Raw genomic sequence first — 22891 nt, forward strand, 5'->3', positions numbered from 1 at the left:
GGTTGTGGCTCCGGCCCCGGCCCTTTGCCGCTCGGTGCATTGGTTTCGCCGCGGGTTGCGCCTTCACGATAACCCGGCGCTGCAGGAAGCGCTGCGGGACGCTTCGTCCCTCCGTTGCATTTATATCCTGGATCCCTGGTTCGCCGCCTCCTCCGCTGTGGGCATCAACCGCTGGCGGTGAGTGGGCTGAGGAGGCGCCTGGCCCTCAGGCCGCGGGTGGGGCTGGGGAGGTGTCGGGACGCGTTGGGTGTGGGTAGGAGCGGCCGGGACCGGCGGTGGGGAGGGCTCCTGCGGCAGCCGGAGCCTTCAACTTTATGTAACGTCATTAGACTTTCTCCTTGCAAGCTAGGCGAATGTATGAGAGCGGCAACCGAGGGGCGTTTAGCTTTAGGAAAGCTTTAGATTTTCTCTGAATTCAGAAACAAGAGCGAAGAATTCTCAGAGCTGCGTGGCCGCACCACGCCTTCCCGCTGCCCTTCGGCTGCCGAGTGCACCCAGGCATATGCGCAGGCCTGCCTTCCTCCCATCCCTCAAATTTTTACGAAAATACGCTTCGGAAGGTAGAGGGGAAGCTGTTTGGGCTTTTCTCCTCTCTACAAATGGGAAAACATATGGCATGAGTCATGTCTGTGCAGAGAACAGGACCTCATGTACCGGTAGCCAGTAACATTACATAATGCTATTGTGTCAGGTCTCAGCAGCCTAAACATTTGGAAACCCAATCCAGGGAGGGATTCTCCTCTGCAAGACTCACCTGGGTACAAACGAAGCAGATCTCCCCCTTCCCTGACTGGACAACCACTTGGCTAAAAATCCTTTAAGTGCTCTTTGAAATGTCACGTGGCGGCGCGTTAGGGAAGCTGTAGTCGTGACAGCTTGCCTCTGCTGTGCACCTTATGTTCATCTTCAAGGAATGGGTCAGTGTGGGTGATTTCTAAGCATTTCTAAACCCCACATCAGGATGGTTTAAAAATCGTGAATGTGCAGAAATGACCACAGTGTAGATGTTCAAATTGTGGATTGCATTACAGTTTAATATCCTAGGAGCCTGAAGTGATTTTTCCATAGACCAGACTTTTTACAGGCAGCAGCAGACGGAAATGCCTTTCACGTGTTGCTGTTCGCACTAACCGTCCTCATTTGGAAGAACCAACGCAGTGCCCCCAAAAGATTAATTCCTGATCCATTTAATCCTTGTTTGTTTACACCAACATTGCAGAGGGAGGGATGCAGGTAGTGGTTTTATTGATGTTGTCGTCATGGGATGTCTGAGCAGGTGAAGGTTTTTTAAAATACTGTTTTCTTGGAGGTGTGTGCCTACTGCAGATGTTAGAAATTAGCACCACTGGCTGTTAGGCAAAAACATGTTAGCAAGTTATTTATATTTACCAAAGTTCATTGTTTCCCATTGGTACCCTTGCCTTCACTTTGCTGGGTTTTTATGCAATTACTTGTATTCAGAGTTCTGTGCTCCAAAAGCAAGTGCTTGTGTTTTACCTAGCTCCCAGAAATATATCATGTTGAAAATCCCTTATTATTTAACTGCACAACATGTGTGAGCCATATAGGACTCACTGTTGTTTAATTTTTAGAGCACCTTGGAAAGCTGATATTCCTGTATAACAGGTGAAAAGTGGGCTGGGGGTCGGGAAGTGGTTTGTTTAGGTTACCCAGACCTGTTTCTGGGTATGTGATACTGGGCCCTTCTTTCAGTGAACCCCAAGTCCCTTTCTCCCTCAGGAAGTGCAGAGGGAGCTTGTTCTGTCAGGAAGCTTGCATTTCCCATTAGGGGCAGTGCACCTGAGGAGAGAGGAAGTACCCGCAGTGCAGGGCAGTTGTAGCTTATCTTTCCTTAGCTGTGTGTGGTCTTAAGGGAGCTGATGCAGTTACTCATGTCTTGCCGGTCACGCTGCAGAGCGGGCATGTGGGAATGAGTGAAAGGTAGAGGTTGGTAGGCTCATTTACAAAGGACTGTGAGTTTGCCAACAGTGCCATGTGCTGTGGCAGAGATTAAAGTTTTAAAGCTGGTGTCTTTTGCCCAGTTAGACAAAACAAAGTTATGATGTAGATGGGGTGGTGTGTGGCTGGGAAAGCAAAGATGATACATTTGATGTTTTATAGCATAGTGGGGGATCTGTAAGACAACATTAAACACAAAAAGCACTTAAATGCTTTTTTTGCATTTTTCGGGTGGGAGGAAATAGGTTAATATCTTGGCATGCTCTCATCTTTGTATTTTCATGCTGGAAGATAAATTGCAGTTTGCAGCAGTTATAAGTACAGCTAATTCTTGCCTTGGGGAGATCTTGGTGTGCAGTCTCATGCTACTGATGAGCTAGAAGTGTACATTTCTCTGCTGTGACATTGTCTATTTGTAGCCAGAACTTTAAAACTTGCACAGTTCTTGTAGAAAATCATTACTTTGCTTGGAGTAGTGCATTGACATCTTTCTACTTCATATCCAAAATCTATCCTGCACCAGAACCCATGAAATAATATACTGTAGGGAAGTGTATGGACTGTGCTTTTCTCCATGTCATAATGGGGAGAGAGCAGCTGGCAGGGGGGTGCTGCCAACTCTGAGAGGCAACATGGGAAGGGGGTTGCAGGAAGAAGAAAATCCTGGAAACCTCTTGCATCTGGACAAGCAGAACATGCATATCAATGGCTGGAAGCTGGCTAGTGCTGCGGTCTCATAGCAGCTGGTAGACAGACCATGGATGAATATGAATTCTTGTGGGGTTTTTTCTCTTTTTCTATTTCTTGTCCTAACTTTCACTTTGATTTGATGATGCAGGTTTGCTGGAATTCCATGCAAATTCTCATTTGTCTTTTAGCTGTAGTCAAACTGACTGATGCTAACTGCTGTTGTTTCTTCTCTGCAGATTTCTGCTCCAGTCTCTGGAAGATCTGGACAACAGTTTAAGGAAACTCAACTCTCGCTTGTTTGTTGTGCGAGGGCAGCCAACAGATGTATTCCCAAGACTCTTTAAAGTAAGAGAATAATTTTCTGGAGCATAGTGAAGAAAAACATGTCCCCATGCTATCCTTGTTTTCACTCACTAATGACTTGCTCATTGTTGGCGATCCCCTTTTCTTCTCTTAACTGTAACTAATTCTTCACTATAACAAAACTCTACTCTTTAACTACTATCCATAAGGGTCAGCTTGGGAGCCAGATACACTCTTGAACTCAGACTTGCAAAGAAATTTAGCAGTAGGGTGTAGCCTAGTACCGTGGTGCTTGAGCTTCTGTTTTGGGATGGTGATCTTTGCCTTTGCTTCTGTAAATCAGGTCTCGCAGGATTGCTCTGTAACACGCTGACTCCTCTGTGTTGAGAGCTTTTTCCCTGCTGGCCATTTCTCCCTGCAGCTTTTCCTCAGGAAGACTGCTACATCTATAGGCCTTTACAGACAACTGAAAAAGATATTGATCTGTATGTGAATTGCAAATATGCCTTTGTATTAAAATTTCAAAATTCCCAAGTTTTTTATGTTAGGTGACCTTCCTTCTTCTGTTCAAGGCTGCAGTTCAGTCAGCTCAGCAGCAGAATACAGCTTGGGTCCAAGCTTCCTGCTGATGCATCGTTTAGGACAGTGGAATATGCAGTGACCTTGGTGGTGGGTGATGGATTAGTGGGATACATTTCTAAAGTGATATGTCAGTGCTACAGATTGTGAGAGAGGCAGGGCTGGCAAGAGCATCTCCTTGAATATCAAGGTTTCTCAAGCAGTATCATTCTTCTCTGTTCTGCTCTAAGATTGTATTTCCCATTGTCTTTGAAGCTTTTTGACAGTATCTTTCCTAGAGTGACAAAGCTAAATGAAACAAAACATGGCTTATAGTAGTCTTATGAGTTGCGTTTGTCATGTGGACGGTACCTTACATATGCTTGACACAATTACTGTTCACAAAGCCTGCTATAGACCCACTGCTGAGAAGGAAAGTTACACTTGAACCTATACCCTCCTGCTGTAAATGGTTCTGATGTGTATTTTCTGGAGGAGGGCAGTACCAGGGAAGGGAATCAGACTGTGCTGGTCAGAAGGGGCATCAATGCTTATTTTGGCTTCTGCATCTTAACACGACACAAACTATGTGTCGCTCTTAGCCTTTTCGGAGTCTGGGTTATTTTTATCTTTTGATTTGCAAGTAAGTTCTGGCTAGTAGTAGTTCACATGCTCCTTATTTTGGCTGAAGGTATTCACAGAATAATTAAAACTTTGTTGGAGAAAAATGCTTGCTTTGGTCAAAGAACAAAAGGTGGCAGAGCCTAAGGTTTGGAGAGATGGTTGTGGAATCAGCCAGACCTGCTTTTTGCTACAGTCTTTTGTTTTGCCTGGGCAGGTGCGTTGGTGAGTACCTTGGATGTGCTGTAACAGAGCTGAAAAGAATGGGGGGGGGGCGTTTATGCTATTATATGGTAAACGTATGGATTTCATGGGCATGCCGGCCTCCAGCGCTGCTGTGTTGAACAGTGGATTAGCAGCTCATGACTGACTGTCAGCTGTTGTGGAGAGGAAATTTATGTCACATGTGGTAATGCACACTTAGACTTCATATCATTTCTGCTCTTGCTGCCAGTACCTGAGCTACGTTATCGGTACCAGTTGCTGCAAAGGCACTATTATGTGTGGGTACCATGAGGAAAAGTGTACTTGTTAGGTCTGTGTTAACCTTTGTAGAGGTTTTTTGTCTCACTTTCCCTGAACAAACATCTGTAATTTTACCTCTTCTATCAAAGAAAAGTGTGTAGTTTGTTCACTGCACTTTGCTTACATCCCTTCAGTGTGGTTTCTTTTCGCTACAGTATTTCTTTGCTATAGGCTAGATGCTAAGAGACAAGTCCATCATGACTTTTCTTTTGTGTATTTGCAGTTTACTGTCATACAGCTTACTGTTTTCTGTGCACTGCTGTAGCACATAGAGTGGTGGGCTTCTCAAAACTGTAGGAAATACCTGAATTTGAAGTTTTGTATTCTTACCTAAAATCTGTTAGGCTTAAATGTGTTTTTATTCCATTTCTTTCTTTCAAGTCAGTACTGTATGTTCCTTCAAGACCAAAGCTATCTTTTCCAATCCTGCCAGCCTGATACTGTCTGTTTTATAAAAGAAAGAGAAGTTTAAAAGGAAGCTGTTGAATCACACAGGAGAAGGGCAAGGCCTGGAACATGTCTGTTTGACCCCTGCTTCATAGTTACGGAAGCTGTCATGTTCTTGTTTTGAAAAAGGAGCGGAGGACCTTTCTGAGATGTACATTCAGTGGTACATAACTGTTTTAGTTCTCTGTCCTTTCTAATAGTAATTTTAGGATTGAATCTGAAATTTTAGAAAGGAAGGGGACTTACACAGTTATTTTGTGCTTCTGAATTCCTTTCCATGTCTTTAGCATTATTTTTTCATGGTCTTTAGTGAACTGATTGCATCTGTTCTTTGTGATTTGTTTCTGGTTCTGCTTCTGAGGTGGAAAAGACTGTCTTGTATGTACAGAGGTGACTTAGACTGCCTCACTTGGAGAATGTGGTTCATATCTTAGTTGGGGTTTTTTAAGGGTCTCAATAGATTTCTGGCTGTGTTTGACTAAAGTGTTTGCTAAACAAATCTGTGGACTGCTGCTCTTCTTGATGTCTTGGGAGGGTCACTGTGGAAACCATTAAACCTCATAGGATTCATTTTCTGAGGAAAACTAGGCCATAGTCTTTGAAAGCAAACTGTGCTCTGGAAAAGCCTGCAGGAGGCTGAATGCTCTTTCATAAGGCCTATTCCATGTAATCTGTGAGGGATCTATTAAAGGTGTGAAGATACTGAATAGGTGCACAGCTCAACTAGGGTAAAATAAATCCCCAAAGGCAAGACTTTAATTTCAGTCTGAATTGCAGTATCATACTCTATTGTGCTGACCAGAAAGGCTCACTTAGTTGCCATCTTTTGTCCTGCATTTCCCGCTACCCCGTTTTTTTGTTCTTACTTAATGCATTCTCCACATAAAAAATATGGGGTATTGAGCAGAACTCATATTGAAAGAGTTCTCTGAAATGCTCTCTCTGCAAATGCTGGAATAAGATGGCAGGGTTGCTTTTGGACAGCATGTGCAACAAAACAAGGCACTGTTGGGTTTGGGGACTGAGCTGTAACCTAAGAACACTAATAGAGAAGAACTCATACCTCCTTTTACATGTTTTAAACCTGCATGGCAGATGCGGTGCTTGCTAGAGCTGGTAAAATTGTTGATTCTTTGGTAATCTCAATTCCAGACTGCTGTTCCTCTCGGAACCCTCTCTGAGCTTCTAGGAGTTAACGCTGTCCTTGTTAATAATTGTGCTGGTTCGAAGGAGCCTTCTGTTTGACAGCTGTTTGTATTGTGCTTCTTGCAGGAATGGGGAGTCACTCGCCTCACCTTCGAATACGACTCGGAGCCGTTTGGTAAGGAGAGAGATGCAGCTATCGTCAAACTGGCCAAGGAGGCTGGCGTGGAGGTGGTGATTGAGAACTCCCACACCCTCTATGACCTGGACAGGTACGGGGAGAGCAAGGGCAGAGATGTTGCCCAGGCTAGGCTGGGATTGTTGCGTCCGGGAAGACTTCAGTCTCCCTGATTACCTTGATTGCTATACGGTGATCGCTGTCATCTTGTGTGAGCCTAGAAGGCGTCAACAGGATTACTCTGCGCACTTGCACTTTTGATTAGAGCACGTCAAAGTGCTGACAGTGACGTGAATGTACAGCAAGGTGTTGCCTCAAGCTTATTAAGCTTGGTACTTGACAGTCATTTAAGTTGCTCAGCTGTGTCCTATTGATTGCTCTCCTTGAGCATGTCCTCACTGCGTGGACTGCTTTTTTTGCATCATTGTAATAAAGATAGTTGAGCTGTTGTCTAAAACAGGTTATGAAGGCAGGGCTTTTAACTGATGGAGGTGCCAGGACAGCTGGAAGAAGTAGAACAAGGTAGACTGGGGCAAACTTACCTTATTCTAAAACCTGAATGCCTTGTCTTTGTTGTGTATTTGGTATAAGGGAGTCTTGCCTTTGAGTTTCATATATTTACTTATATGTATGATCTCCATATATAGATATATATGATCTCCTTAAACAGTGGAGACAGCCTTTCAGCTAAGACTCTAAGGTATGCTTGACTTCAATCATGCTTCAGTATTATTCTTACAGGTTGGTTGCGGTTTTTTTCCCCCTTTTTTTTTTTTTGGATGACTTGTGCCAGTAATGCTGAATGTAGATTTTCTCCTATAAATCTTTAACACCCCTAAATGCCTACGGGAAGGAGCTTTGCAGTTAGCATATGCTGTGTGGAAATGTTTGTCTTTGAAGGGAGGGGGATTGTTCTTGAACCTGCCTTGTGAGCAGACACTGCTTTCTAATTTTTACATTATGAGAGACCATCAATGCTTATTACATCCTCACTCCTTCAATGTCAACACCCCTCACATCCTTCCTCATGTCATTTTTATCTTTGCCAACGTGGAGAGTTCAAGCAGAATCTGTTCTATATCTCTTGAAAGTTTTGCCACCTTTTTTGATACTTCTAGGTGTTTCTAGAGATGGAGAGCAGTGGTGAAACTGTAGCTAGTGTTCAAAATGTATGAGCGACATGGATTTTTACAGTGCTATAATGTTTCCTGTCTTATCCTAACTGTTGCTAGCATTTTTTTTGCTTATTCTGAGTGCTGCTAAACACTAAACTGATGTCTCAGGGCTTCCTTCCAGAATGGTCATAGCTATGTGAGAGACTGCTACTATATAAGTAAGTTTAAGATCACATAGCCATGAATGTGGAGAAACAACATGACCAACACGGCATTTCATCTGATATTTTTGTCAGCTGGTTGTGTGGTGTATAGGGAAATTTTTCAATTGCTTTTTATGTTTAGCCATCCCAAATAGCTTATTGCGTCAGTAAACTTTATCATCATGCTCTTTTTTTGTCCCTTACCAGATATTTTATGAATAATGTTGAGCAACACAAGCCCTAGCTCAGGTCTGTGTAGGATTTCTTCTCCCATTGGAAAAATGGATTAGTATTCTATCCTGTATCTCAAAGAATTTTCTGTCTGCAGGGACCTTTTCCTTTATCCCAATTTATCATGTTTTCTTTAAAAATTTTGAATGAGGGATCTCATCAGATGGGTTCTGAAGATCCAGGTAGAGTTTATCAACTGAATCTCCCTTGCCCCAGGCTCAAATGTCACTAATAGATTTTGAGGCAGACTTCCCTTTACCAAGGCCAAATTAAGCCTCCAGCATATTGTATATACCCATGCATTCACTGATTCCATTAGTATTTTCTACCCATCTGCCTAATGCACATACCAGACTCTATTCTGTCATCTCTCTGACGCCCTTGAAATGCTTTTAATTCTGGAGTCGTATTTGCTTTTTTTACCTCTTAGTATTGGGACAGTTTTAAGGCAAGTGTTACATGCAGCAGCTATTAGTTTGGGTATTGCTTGATGTCTTTTAGAACTCCTGGGTGAATGTTTGCTGGTCCTGGCAAGTTCTTGCTGTTCAAGCATAGCTCTGTTTTGTGGCATTTCTTCCTGACTTCCCAGTCTGTGACATCTCCTGACGCATTTCCTTAAAAAGATTCAGAGTTGTAACGTCCCTGAATACCTCCATAGTTAAAGCATGTGCAAAAATAAATGCAGGGTTTTTTTGCTGTGCTGTTGCAGTGTCTGGGTTTTTTTATGACTTGATCACTTCTTGGCCCTATAAATGTCCTGGAGTGTCTATAAAGGGATTTTTTTGAAAATTTTTTTTTAATACTTTCCCTTTTTTAAAAAGATTTCTCAAACTTTCATTTGGGTTGGGAGGTTGCTTTTGTGATTTGTAATTTAACATACCAAAGCTTGAGGTTTTGCTGTCTTTATTTGGCCTTCATTTTTCTGAGGAATTTGCCTTCTCTTAGTCTTTGCTGATGCTAATCTGTAATTGTTTTGACTCTTGTAATCTTTCTGAAATCTTTTTTGATAGTTTATGTGCAGTTGTTGATTTTTTTTTTCCCCCCCCACTCAGCTTGTTCTTTTTGCTTAGCACAATTCCTTAGTTTTACACATTTCTCTTCTTGAAATAAAAGCCATTACGGTATTGTTGCTCCTGAAAGGATGTTAAATTGATGCATGCAAAGTCACGGTTAGAGCAGGCAAGTGATAACTAACATTTTCAGCTATACCTTAGAGCTGCCTATGACCAAATCATGAATTGCCTTTCCTTGTGGATTCTTGATTGTTTCACGGAACAGTCATCTGTGGCAACTAGAAAATTGTTTTTTGGCAGGCAGCGGGGTGTGACAGCTACCCAGTCTGTGTGGAGGCAGTTGAAGTCTCCAGTTACTCTGACATTTCCTGGTTCTTGGCATCTCTGAGATTTCTCAGCAGGTGGTAATACAGTTCTAATATTGTATTTCTCCTGGAAGCCTCTCAGAGTACATCACCCTCCAGTCATGTTATCCAGTCTTTTAATTCATGGTATGTGTTGTTCCTCTGCTCACCAGGTTTTTCCTGCATAATTAGTAACCTGGTGGTAGCATCCTACTTCTCATCTTTCTTTAATCAAATTTCTGACATGATTGTCAGGCCTGGTTTTAAACAATTTAAACTAATCTCTCACTTCTACATAAATGATTCCAGCAGTCCTTCTGTTGTCCCCTGCTGTGTATTCCCGGTACCACCTCCACCAGCTCCTATTAAACATTTACAAACAGCCTGTTCAGTTAACTTGTGAATTTGACCAGTTTTATCCAGTAGGAAGATTACGGTATGCTCCTTGTTGGCATTGCCAGCATAGCTGTGTGATTATCAGAGCATCTTTTCCCTCCTCTCCCCCCAAACAAGGAGAGGACTACACAAAATCAGCATCAGTGCTGGAAAATACTCTGAAGAAAACCGAGGGATTCCCAGTCAAGGTTAGTGATGCTCAGATTGTAGAAATCAGACAAAAAAGATAATCTCTTTGGTATCATTTTAGCCTGCTCAAAGCCTTTACTTGACAGTTATTCTGTCCAACAACTTCCAGCTGACAGGTTGTTTTGTCCCTTCTCTGGATCTGCCTGTTTCCTCCTCCTTAGGATCTAAATCCTCTGTAGGCTGCTTGCTGACGGCCAGCATTGTGGTTTCCATAATCCCAGACAGGCCTGGGTGATTCCGGGGGAGTGGTTTAGGTCAGAGAAGAACATTGTGAGCTTGTATGTTTGTAGCGTGCATTAGGAGCAGCTTTTCCTCAAATACTCCAGCCTAAGACTGAAATGATAGTTAAATGCATTTTAATAAGAGCACATACTAACTTGAAGGAACCAAGCACCAGGGAAGTGTGCTTGCCCTGGTGGTTCTGCAGTTCGTAGTCACACTACTCCAAAAAGTGGTTTATTTCTGTCTAAGAAGGTTAAGTCAAACTTCTGCCTGCTGGATCTTGTTATCCTCATCTGTCTTGCATGGTGCTCTGTGTCAGGTGTTTCCCCCCTGCACTGATATTTAGCCTGTCATCAAGTCATTTCTTCATCTTTCATCTGCTCATGTGTGTGATTCTGTGGAAGTTCAATTGTTCGTCCTTTGTCCAGCATCTGTTGTGGGGAATATTTGTTGGTTATCCCTCCATCTCCTCTTGAAATCTGTAGAAATACCCCTTATCTTCTGTAGGAGTAGCCATACACAAGCTCTCTGGAGCAAGGATTTAGATCAGAACAATTGCATAAGCTGGCAAGGCTAACTAACTAGTCTGCATGAGTTGGTGGTGGGGTGTGTTGTTGAGCAGCCTGCTTGCCAATTGCTGGCAGCCAGCTCTTCCTCGCGCGAAGAAGCAGGGGGAGTACATTCAGTCCCTTGCCAGAACCAGGCCCTGTCATTTGCAAGTGAGCTGAGCTGTCAGGGTTTTGAGGCAAGCAGCTTTCCCTAGCCCAGCAGCCATCCCGCTGGGGCACTGCCGTGGAGATGTGAGTCAGAAGCTGACACCTGTGAGGGTGTGCTTTTGAAGTCTGCAGACGCTCTGCTGGCACAGGTGACTGACTGTAGGTAGGATACCTTATAATCCTAGCAGCCCCGGAACTGTGATCAGGTTTTGGTTGTCTGCTTTCTTGATTGAGGCAAAGTGTGACTGTGTGACTGACAGTCAAAAAGATCCTCATAACTTCTGGCATCAAGGTCCTACTGTCAGATAGCATTGGGCAGTGTATTGCTAGTCTGGTGCACAGCCATTTTTGTGTGTGCTCACTAACACCAGACAGGTTAGGTTTTGTATGACAAATACAGTCATTCTGCTCTTCTCTCTTCCATTTCAAGAAAACTAGAAGAATAACTTCCACGTGTAGCCTGTGAGTTGCACTGGGGGAGATGGATGAAACGGGAGTATTAAATCCTGAGGAGGGGACCACCCTTTTTCTGGCATTGGGGAGAGTCCTGTGAGATTGTACTGCCTGAGTTAGAAGGACGGTAGGAGAAAGGAAAGGATTCTTGCTTGGGGGCCTTCCTGTACAAATCTTTATTCAGAAGGCTGAACAGCACTACGATACCCAGTACGTACTGTATAAAATCTAATATTGTACAATATCTAATATTTGATACTTCTTTTCATGGCAGTATTGTGAAAGGTTCAAATTTTGTTGCATAATGCCAGTGTCAGGTGCTGTGAAATGTGCAATGTGTCCTAATCCTGCCTCTTACAGACTTGTGTCCCAGGAATTTAGGAGCTCTACTAGGTAACTTCACTTGTATTCACATTCTTGAGGATGTCAGATACAGACACTGGCATCCACCTGCAAGTCACAGCGATCTGCTCCACGTAGCTGTCTGTTCACCAAAGCTGTAGCTGTGGGTCTGGCACCGGGTGTAATAGTGTGGATCTCAAACTGGGCTGCAGCCTCAGCAGATCTGATGAAGAGGACTGTGAAAGAGCTCAAACAACTGAATTCATGACAGTCCTTGATTAGGACTAAACTGTGATATAGGAAAGCTTTGCTTGTGTTTTGCTTCATCTGTATCTCTGTTTCCCCAAGACTCCCCGTTTCCCTAGGCCTCTTTGTTCGTTTAGGTAAGATTAAGACACTAGTTAGGCTTCCTATGTAAATCACTGATAACCAAGACTCAAGACCTTCAGTGGACACTTGGACAATTCCTGGAATGTGCAAACTAAAATAGGAGGGACTCAAAAGGATACAGACACCCTGTAATAAGGAGGATGATTTTTGCTGATTTCAGAAGACGACACCGGAACTTTACTTCACAGCATATGCTCTAGAAAGAAGGTCAACTAGCAAACACCATGAGGAAGACTACTTACTTCTTCCCTTGACCGCCAAAGACCCCTAGTAAAACTTAAGACACTTACTCAAAGGGGTGTCAACTTAAAGAAATTAATTCAGAAAACTCATTATTATAAGACAACCCTTCCCAGGAAATCTAATGAATATATATGATTTTTATGTGTATAAACTTATGTCCCTTACTAACTCGGGGAAGCCCTTATGGTGGAGAACCCCTGGGGTGACCCCAGGGCTACTAATTAAGAATACATGATTAACAGTAAAAAACTTTACTGTTGAGTCAGTTTCTTTGTTTCAACTGAATAAAGAGGCAGCCATAAAGAAGTGGCTTCCCTGCACCCATCACAAGCACCTCAGGGCAAACTGCAGTTTTGTCACGTTTTCTCTTTCAAGCTCTGAACTCCTCTGGAAACAAGTGAGCCTCTCCAGAGTGCTGTAGCTGGAAACACTGATTTTCTGGGGATCTCTGTCAGCCTTCTTTGGGGACCCCAGTGCTCAGAGCGAGCCCTGGATAAGGCTGTGGTGGGTAGCATTCATGAGAGTGTGTGATCTCTTGCCATCTTCTGGGGTGGTACAGAGACAGCTGGCTGAAAAGTGCATGTGTGAGAGCAGATGCACAGAATGTGTTGCCTGTAAGGCTCCCCTCGCTGCCCTTGCTTGGAGGGGTTGGCAGAGAGCACCGTGCCCACACCGCGGTCACGTTTACAGCCTGGCACCAGAAATGTACAGTGCTCTGTGCGTGTCTGCTTGCCCTCCCCCCGTCCTGGTCCTTAGTGTCATCTTATCCCATCGTTTATAACTTAGAAGCGGAAAAACAGGAGGAAACTGCAGGAGGCTTCATTTTTAACCTCTGCCCCTGTGCTGCGTGATGGGAAGGCTCCCCTCGCCTCGCTCCCCCCGACCTCGGGGGCTGGGGCGCGGGGCCGGGCTCCTCCGCAGGGTGCGGAGGGAGGCTGAGTGCCCGCGGAGCACGCGTGAGGACACACGGCCGGCATGTCGCTCCTCCTCGCTACACGTGCGGCTTCGGGGGGAAGGGAAGGCACATGGCGTCCTCCGAAAGGCTCGGCTTTAAGCCCAGCCCCTTGCATAAGCTGTTGACTAATGGGTGGGGAAGGCTGCTCTGCCGCAGCTCTCGTGTGAGCTGTGGGGTTGGCTGCCTTAACTTTATGTAATGCTGGCGATCCCTGTGCTGTCTGCTTTGCTGTTAACTCCTTCCTCTCCCTGCAGGCATCTTTCACCCTGGGGAAGATTAACCTTGCCCAAAGGGGCTTCTCATAGCTCTCTCTGTCCCTGGAAAAATAAGACTGAGTGGCCCTAGCGGGCTGTGAATGCTTAGTGAAATAGAGGAGTGGGGAACAGGGGCTGTCTTTTCTATAGCATGATCTGACACAGGTGAATAGCACGAGACAGGTCAGCTTGTGACCTTATGGCATGGGGGAGGATGGTGTTTTCTTTAATCACGGGAGTGACGCGAACTGGGATTTGGCTCATCTGAGCTAGGCGGAGGAGGGGTCACTAACAGGCTGAGACTTTTTGTGTCAGACGGGGAGGAAGTAAGGTCAGAATCAGGGTAGGATATCTCAAGGTGTAAGGGATTTGCCATCTTGGGGAGACTGAAAGGGGTAATCAGATTGATTTCATACAGGGGTCTGAGGAGGAGCCCTGGGAGACAGATGTAATGCTAAGCCTGGTTCAGCTGGAGCTGCTTTGTTTTTCCCGTGGAGATGAATTAGTATATGGGGTTGTGTTTTCTGGTGTGTTTTGGGGGGGGTTGGTTGGTTTTTAATATCCCTTTGAGGGATGCATCAAGTGGAAGCTAGATCTATGAGGATTTGTGCATCCAAAGTGGAAGGTTATCCTGAGCAGAGATAGCAGGGTGCAGTTTGGCTATCGTTTCCTTGTGTCTTCTGTGGTAGTGAGGCTGTGTTGTTTTACCTTGCGTATTTTGTCTCCAGAATAATTGAGCTGAATGGCCACAAGCCACCCCTCACCTACAAGCGTTTCCAGGCCATCATTAGCCGTATGGAGCTCCCAAAGAAGCCAGTGAGCACTGTAATAAGCCAGCAAATGGAGACGTGTAAAGTGGACATCCAGGAGAACCACGATGATGTGTACGGGGTCCCATCCCTGGAAGAGCTGGGTATGTGTCAAGGGTAAAGGCAAGGGTTAACTGCCAGCTGAAAGGGGATCTGTTTCTGATGGCTGACACGTGCCCAGGACAACTCCAGTGTTCTCATCTGACCTGGGCTGCCTCTAGCCCAGTCCTAAACCTCATGAGCACAGACTGATGTCCCTTGCGCTGGGTGGATGCACAGCGGCCCCTTTAGCACTGCTCTGAAACGCTCTGCAGCTGTCCTTATGTTCTCTGCTATACTGAGCGTGTAACCACCGTATCAGTGTCTCATGTCCTCGCCATCTGCTTTCCTCCTACTGCCGTCTCTGACACGTTGTGTAACAGACCTGAAGAGGTAAACTAACAGTGTACCAGGCTGAGATCATTTCATTCAGTTATTGCCAAGCAGCACCAATTTGGGAGCTTAGCAAGATGAAAGATAATACAGAAACTTCCTTCACTCATCCTGCTATGCCTTTTGGTCCTGTATTTTTCTCAGAGAAGGAGAATGAATAGAGAGCTGAGGCAGGAGGAATGCAAGGCCTACATCAGGGAAGTGAATCTAAATGCAAGGCAATAAAGGATTAATGCAGAATACTGTCTGCATGTGTGTGACTGGAGGCTCTATACCAGCATTACAGGAGTATCGCCTTGTACCTTAAGGCACAGTTTCAGCAGTCACATAAAAGTGGGAGACTTAACAGGAGTATCCTAAGTGTTGCAGTCCTGGGTAGATCCGCTTCCTTTAATGCCTGGCCTGATGTGAGACTGCCTGCAACCTTACACTGCTATGCTTGGTGCCAGGGGAGGCTCCTCTGTCAGCCTCGAGCAGTGCAGGAAAACTACATTATTGCTTCCCGTTTTGTAGTGGTTCTTCAGCACTAATCCAGTGCCTTCCCCAGCACCAGCTTTCAGCAGAATAGGAGCCTCACTAGGAGCAGCCAGGGTCTGTGGTGAGCTCCTGGTGTCCATGGCAAGGTATTTTGTAAGGCAGAGCTGTGGAGCAGATATTCCTTTCCCAGCTGCTCTGGCCTTTGGAAGAGAGCCCTGTGGATAATGCTGACACACAAAGAGAGTGCTGGCATGGGAGAAATGGGAAAAGTCCCCAGAAGGCTGCCTGAAGCATTGCAGGGAGAGCCCCTTGTGCAATGTCACAAGCAGGCTCTCCCCGTGTTCCACATGATTTTCCTGCTGTAGGAGGACTAGAGCAGCAAGTAAGCTGTGTTAGGCAACCACAGTACATAGTGTCTTGCTGTTATTAGTGCGTAATCACACGTGTACCCTTTTTCTAGGTGTGGCTTCAAATCTTACAAAGTTCTTTTCCTCAGGCTTTCCAACAGACGGTCTTGCCCCTGCAGTTTGGCAAGGAGGGGAGACAGAAGCTTTGGCACGACTGGATAAACACTTGGAAAGAAAGGTAACCCATGTTATTCAGGTGGCAATTCCTGCAAGGTGTGGCTCCAAATGAAAAAATGTTGAGCGTTGGCCGTTGCTCTGTTTTGCTGCTCTACCTACCAATGGTTGCAGCATTCGTTTCTGGAAGAGGTGTTTGGTATTATTGGAGTATTTCGGCCATCTTGGATCATGTGTGCAGCGGGGATCTCCTGGGCTTCCTCAGACCCAAAGAAGCAGAGCTGTATATTAATTCTGCTGCTCTTTGAAGTGCATAGGATTCTTTCCCTTGTTTTTGCTCCTTGGTTTCCTTTAAAGGAGTACAAACTTGGAAACTCTCCTGTAAGTTGCCCAGTTCCTGCTGCACACCATCTTGGATTTTCTTTAGCTGAGGTATTGGTTGAGTACACGCTCATAAAAGAATACCTTCCCCTTGTACCCCTCCCTGTTAATACACTGTCTCACTGGCTGGCATTCCTTGAGCCCTGTGCTGAAATACCCACGCTTTTTCTGTGGGGTGTATGTCCCTCGTTATAGTGCACAAGGCAAACAATTTCAAAGTAAAGAATGGGGCAGTTGCAGAGCCATGACTCAGTTTTAAACCATTTGTGTCTTTTTAATGCTGGGTGGCTTGGTGCAGTTGTAGAGTTCAAACCATAAATTCTTGTCCTGAAGGGGGAATAAACTGTCAATGTAATACTCCACAAAAAAGGTCTGGATTTACCCAAATTTTCATATTCAGTGTGTGAAATGAGATAGACTTATCTGGACATAAACAATGGTGTTAGCATATGTCCCTAGGAGCTCTCAGGGTCATTAGTGCTTGCATGCAAAGCATATTTAGTCCTTTAATTGGCCCAAATGACTGAGTGGTTTAAATCCTGGAGCAAAAGTTTTGCATTTCCTGAATGGAGTGTGGGGGTTGGGATTGCCCACTTGAGATCTCCCAGCAGTGGTTGGAAGTGAATAAAAGAGATTCTGCTGTCAGACCCGAGTGGCCTTGCCACCTGCACCTTAGTAGTGTCCCACAAATTTGGAGGTTTTGGCTCATTTCTCCTCAATATGTCTAGGCATGGGTTGCAAATTATGAAAGACCGAGGATGAACGCCAATTCGTTGCTGGCCAGCCCTACAGGACTCAGTCCCTACCTGCGTTTTGGCTGCTTGTCCTGCCGCTTGTTTTACTATCGTCTCTGGGAGCTGTATAAGAAGGTAAAACAGAAGGTTCATCTGGAGAGCAGGCTGATTTTGAGTGTAGATAGCATGGTGCTGGTTCTCAAACAATGTGCTAGAACTGTTGCCTCCCTTCTGTTTGACTGCTGGGCTAAGCTTGTTGCAGAAGAGACTCTTGGGTGGGAAAAAGTGGTTCTCCTGTATATAGTAGAGCAGACTTTAAATCTGCTGATACCCTGTTCTTCAGCCCAGACCCTTCTATCATGACCCATGTAGAGCTTTTTCCTGTTAGTTTGGGGTTGTTCAAGTCTCTGGTCAGTGTACTGATTGAGCTAAAAGGGCTTCACACCCACCCCCCACCCCCCCAGGGTTTCTGGTAAAGAATGGTCTGGAATTAAGCTCCTTCACGGCCGTTGTTAGTAACTGACTTGGGAATTGTGTATAAATACATGGGTGGCCTACAGCTCAGCTTAATGAAGCCAGTCCTCCCCTGCTTTTGAATATCCTTGTTCCCTCTTCCCCAGGTGAAGCGGAACAGCACGCCTCCCCTCTCTCTGTACGGACAGCTTCTGTGGCGGGAGTTTTTCTACACAGCAGCCACAAACAACCCAAAGTTTGATCGTATGGAGGGGAACCCCATCTGCATCCAAATCCCCTGGGACAGGAACCCTGAAGCCTTGGCAAAGTGGGCAGAGGGCAAGACAGGCTTCCCTTGGATCGATGCGATCATGACCCAACTGAGACAGGAAGGGTGGATCCACCATCTGGCCAGGCACGCGGTGGCCTGCTTCCTGACCAGGGGCGACCTCTGGATCAGCTGGGAGTCAGGCGTCAGGGTGAGTCTGGCATTTCCAGAGGCTTGCAGGAGGCCATAAGGAAAACAAAGTCTCCCTGGCACTCGCTGCAAGGATGGGCACACAGGTATGGCTTTTGCTTCGCACATAAAAGTTGCGTGGAAGAGAGGATTTGCTAGGGAGTTCTTGGACTGCCAACAGCCTGACTTCTTTCTGCCTTCTACCATGGGGCTCTGACAGTATTAGGACTCTTCAGCAGCTGTAACTAAATGTTAGTGGGACCCACTGGTAAATATGGACTGGGGTTTTGGGGGATTTAAAAATTTTTTTTAGAAAAGTTCTCTGTTCATTTGTTTTCTTTGCAAGTTCAATGTCACTTTATAACCTTTTTTCCTCATCGTATAATCCATCACCATGCTGGTCAGGAAACACTCCATGACTCTGAAATCTGAGTCTAGAATCTCTCAAGTAAAGAGGTAAAAGGCCCTCCTCTTGGGCCATCTGAAGGGACAGACAGTTTGAACCTGTCCAGTGTACATACTGCCCTATGCAGAAAGTGGAGGCAGGAGCATCTTGTCACAGAGCTGACAAAACAGAGCATAGCTGAAAGCACATCATAGGGCCAGATGTTCAGAGTACAGCATCTGTGCATGGACATGAGTTACTGCTGAAACCTGTCCACCTCCCAGTGGCAGTTGCTCTGGGACCTTCAGAGGGTTTCTTCCTTCTGGCTTTGGTGCTTGCTCTTCTGTGCACCATCCGCCTCTTTCCCACAGTTGGTGCTTTGCCCTTGCTACGCCTCCCAGGTTAGGATCAATACCCAAGGCTTGCTGCAGCACTAGGTAGTGGTTTAGTGTGTAGCTGCATGAGAGAGGAGCCAGCACTTTTATCAGCGTGAGCAGACAGTGCCTCCTTATGTGAAAGCACCAGGAAATGAGATGTATTGACCAGCCAGCTGGCTTCAGCCAGCAGATCGGCTCTTTGCTGCTGCTCTGGTTCCTCGGAGCTGTTCGCACAGCAAAGAGCCTGCCACTTAAAATAGCAGTTTGGGTCCCTCTGCCCCAGAGCCTTGCCTGGGGAAGCTTTCACTGTCTTTTTCCTCCAATCGCTGCAGGTATTTGACGAATTGTTACTGGATGCAGATTTCAGCGTAAATGCAGGCAGCTGGATGTGGCTTTCATGCAGTGCGTTTTTCCAGCAGTTCTTTCACTGTTACTGCCCCGTGGGCTTTGGGCGTCGCACGGACCCCAGCGGTGACTATGTCAAGTAAGCAATGGGACTGGAGCTTCTCTCTGGCTTGATCTGTGAGCCTAAGTCGTTCAGTAGCAGACAAGTGCACGGTGCTTTCTGTGCATTGTGAATGCTGCGTTGCTGCACTTTAAGCGGTGTTTGTGGATCTTTTTACTTGTATTGCAGGAGGTACTTGCCCAAACTAAAGGGTTTCCCCTCACGATACATCTATGAACCGTGGAATGCCCCAGAGTCTGTGCAGAAGGCAGCCAAGTGCATCATTGGGGTGGACTACCCCAAACCCATGGTGAACCATGCGGAGACCAGCCGACTGAACATCGAACGCATGAAGCAGATCTACCAGCAGCTGTCACGCTATAGGGGACTCTGTAAGTACCAACAATTGCAAAAGATTGTGTCTGTAATAGGAGATAAAATGGTAGGAGGGGGGTCATGATTTGAAAGAGATAGCACTAGTGTCTGGCTGGTCCTTGCAAGAGGAAGCAGTCCCTGCCAAAGCTGCTCAATCTATTTCCAGGGAGAGCTCTGCTGAGCTCTTGGACAGCTTAATGATTAGTTTAGAGAGCTGGCAATGGCACAGTACCATCCATATGCCACCAATGGCCTGTTCTTTGCTTTGGAAAAAAACCTAGGCAAAACATCCTAAATAAATAACGCTGCCAGATCATGGTGTCTCTCTGTGGCTGGCACTGGATGAGTGAAGCTCTGAACTCCTGCTTTGGGATAGGGATGTGCTGGTTGGTGATCAGTAAGGTGTTTCCATGTGAAAGGCTTCTCCTACCCCAGGTGGTTTTTTGTTTCTTAACTGCCTTGCCTTTCTCTAGGTTTACTGGCATCAGTCCCTTCGTGTGTGGAAGATCTCAGCGGCCCTGTCACAGACTCAGCTTCAGGGCAGGGCTCCAGCACCAGTACAGGTGAGTTGGAGCTATTTGTGTGCTTCTGAGACAGTTTCATGTTGACTTACAGGCAGGAGAGAGAGATCCTTTTCTAAAAAGAAGAGCTAGGAAAACCTATCCCATTCGCCTTCCTTTAGGCTTTCTTCAGAAGTCCCCAGTGAGCCTTCATTCCTAAAAGGGCTGAAGAGCAGGAGCTCATTGAAGTTAATCTTTTATTGCCCGTACAGGATCATATGCAGCCACTTACAGGAAAAGTCCAAATCACTGTAGGGCTAATCAGGTATAATCAAGCTGTCCACTGTCAGATGATACTTTTGTGTTTGTTTTGAGAGACTTAATTATTCTGCTTTTAACAAGGTTTATTCAGAAGTTTATGGGAAGGCTGTGGCCAGCATCTCTCTGTGCTTGTGGCACTGCATATTCTTTGTCCCAGCTCTGTAGCAGGTTAGATTAGGGTGCACTTGTGAGATCCAAAGGCAGGGTAAACTTTGCAATGACTCTTCTTCCTCTACAGCGATGAGGCTGTCACAAGCAGACCAGGCTTCTCCAAAGCGCAAACATGAGGGAGCAGAAGAGCTGTGCACTGAAGAACTGTACAAACGAGCCAAAGTGACGGGTCTCCCAGCTCCAGAGATCCCTGGCAAGAGTTTATGATTGTGAGTAGTCCCTAGTGTCACCTGGCCTAAACAACTCTGTTCCAGCAGCTAGCGAGGCCCAATCTTCTTTGCTCCCTTCAATTCAATGAATAAAATGGCCTTGCTTGTGGAGGGAGGTGGCTCCTAACTGTAATTCCATAGCCCTGTCATTTGGCAGTGCTCTGCCCTCTGGTTGTTTGGCTTTTGCCTGACAAGCTGTTATCTCAGTCGTCCAGCAGAGAGCAGTACCCTGTTGCTAGAACAATCACAGCGTACAGTTGGTGGTGGGTTTGCTGGATCGAGGCTGCTTCTCCTTCCACAGAGCTGGTTTGCAGCCAGATTTGCAGATGTGGTGAGGGTACAGGCTGGGGGAGGGGAGCAAGCAGGGTCCAGTCATCTGCCTGAAATGCTGTAGATCCCAGGAGGGGAGGAGCTGGTTGCATGTTCTGACAACTTTTCAGTACAAGGTGAGGGTCAAGGCAAATTCTCTCTTCTGCTTTTTCCTACAGCTGGTGACAAGCACCTTACCAGTGAAGAGTGAGAGTATTGAAGAGATGGCCAGAGGAGGAGGGACTTCTGCCCCAGAGGGACTGGAACTTGTGATCCGCAACAGAAAATCTGGGGTGTCATATAAACGTGTAATTCCAATAGCTGCCGCAAAAGGGCACTGTGTTACTTGTGCTTGGGAATATTTGGCTTTCTGGTCTCCAGAGAGCCAAATATGTCTCTTCTCAGCCATGCCCAAAATCTGTCCACATTTAAGGGGGCAGGAGCCTTCTATCAACTTGTTCACTCACAGGTGTATCTTTCTTTTCTGACAATGACTCAGTGCATGTGACTTGATGTGCAGATGCTGCTCCCTACATCAACGCATCTCAGAAATAGTGAATGTCCTTTCTTGTCGCTAGTACTAGACAGTGAGGTGCGCTGATTACTTCAGATTATAGTAGGGGATAAGGAGAAGGAAGCTGCTACAATGTCAAAAATAGAGTACCCTTCCTACAAGAGAACAGGAAAATCTCTATCACTTTCATTAGGCTAGACTGACAGGGATGTAAATGCTTTCTGAGTAAATCAGGATGGTACTCGTGGGATGGAAATGAAATGGAGGACAAGAATGGAGAGATACAAACTGTCTGTACACTTGAAAGGCAATTAATGCTCTCCCTGAAGAAGGATCTCACTGTATAGTGCTGTTGTCTGGAACGGGCAGCTTCAGAGCAGTTTCACATCTGAGGGGAGGGAGCCTTGAGAGAAGGAGGAGTTCGTCAGAGAATAAACTCATGCCTTGATGTGAGTAAAGCAGTCTCCCAGAAGCTTGCTGGTCTAGATAATAAGGGAGCTACACCTGGGTCTTGCACTCTACAGCATTTCCTGCCCTGAGTGAGAGCTCTCTCAAACGGAGTGACCAGTGTCTGGTGTGTAGCCCTGTGGAGTGCCTCATACTGGTAGGGGACGTATTACATATCAGCTCCTTGAAGAGAGTTTTCCTCAGGCTCAGTCCGTTCTCCGTTCTGTGTGGATGTTAGCTCTTTCCTGTGTTGGCATCTGTGTTTCAAGTTTCTGCACAGTGTACTCCTGTACCTCATACCCTGCACACTGCTCCTTCTTGCCATTTGCATTCACGCTGGTGCTTTGTAGTCTAGCAGGACAATTGTGTAGCTTTCCTGGCTCTTAACCACACACTCCTTGGCCTGCTCCTGTTACATGTCATTTCAACACGGTGCTGGCAGAGTGCCTCTGCTCACCTTCCCACCTAAAAGGGCAAGGGAGGGTGGTACTGCAGAAGAACTGCCTCTCTTTTGGCTGTTTTCAAGAGGGATTAGGTTGAGTCGCTAATCCTATGCAATGGGCTGTTGTTGGCACTGTTTTCATCTGCTGTCCAAAACCTTTCATCCCTGCCTGGCACAAATAGTGTAGGGCTATATGTGAGCTTATGCAACTAACAGCTTTTGGGGAGCATAGGAGTTGTCTCCCACTCTGACTGGGATAATCGGATTCAGTTTAGAGGCTGTGTTTGAGCCCAGAGCAGTGGGGCTGTGAATAGAAACTGACTCAAATGTATCTGGGAAGCCTGGAGTGGCTGAGTTGGGTCTGTGAGTTAATTTATTGAATAGCTGAATAACCTTTCCTTCCCACTCATCTCCCTGGGGCGTTGACCCTAGTTTCCTTTTCCCAAGGGAATCCACTGGGCAGACTGACCAAGTAAATGAGTTGCTTTTCCTGCCCTTACATTCTTCTGAACTATTCTTCACAGAGACTGCCTGGTGGATAACCTGGTAATCAACAGGTTTTGTCTCCTTCGGTGTGACCAAGACCTTACTCCCACTGTCTTGAGGGTAGAAAGGTATAAAGAAAAAGAGACTCTTTCTCCC

The 22891-nt window shown here is 45.8% G+C and overlaps 1 protein-coding gene across 1 annotated transcript in view; it reads left to right on the forward strand.

The window, feature by feature from the left end:
- CRY2 (cryptochrome circadian regulator 2) overlaps positions 1-22891 on the forward strand; it is a 40445-nt gene extending 17554 nt beyond the window's left edge. The window contains exons 3-14 of the mRNA XM_026849337.1: positions 1-177; positions 2886-2994; positions 6376-6518; positions 14219-14403; positions 15705-15793; positions 16839-16979; positions 17465-17776; positions 18849-19000; positions 19151-19353; positions 19810-19899; positions 20396-20537; positions 21026-22891. Coding sequence (XP_026705138.1) covers positions 1-177; positions 2886-2994; positions 6376-6518; positions 14219-14403; positions 15705-15793; positions 16839-16979; positions 17465-17776; positions 18849-19000; positions 19151-19353; positions 19810-19899; positions 20396-20535 — 1741 coding nt within the window. The 3' untranslated portion in view covers positions 20536-20537; positions 21026-22891. The remainder of the gene's footprint in view (positions 178-2885; positions 2995-6375; positions 6519-14218; positions 14404-15704; positions 15794-16838; positions 16980-17464; positions 17777-18848; positions 19001-19150; positions 19354-19809; positions 19900-20395; positions 20538-21025) is intronic.

The sequence above is a fragment of the Athene cunicularia genome (assembly GCF_003259725.1).
Source record: "Athene cunicularia isolate RWA chromosome 5 unlocalized genomic scaffold, athCun1 chr5_part1, whole genome shotgun sequence".
Lineage (NCBI taxonomy): Eukaryota > Metazoa > Chordata > Aves > Strigiformes > Strigidae > Athene > Athene cunicularia.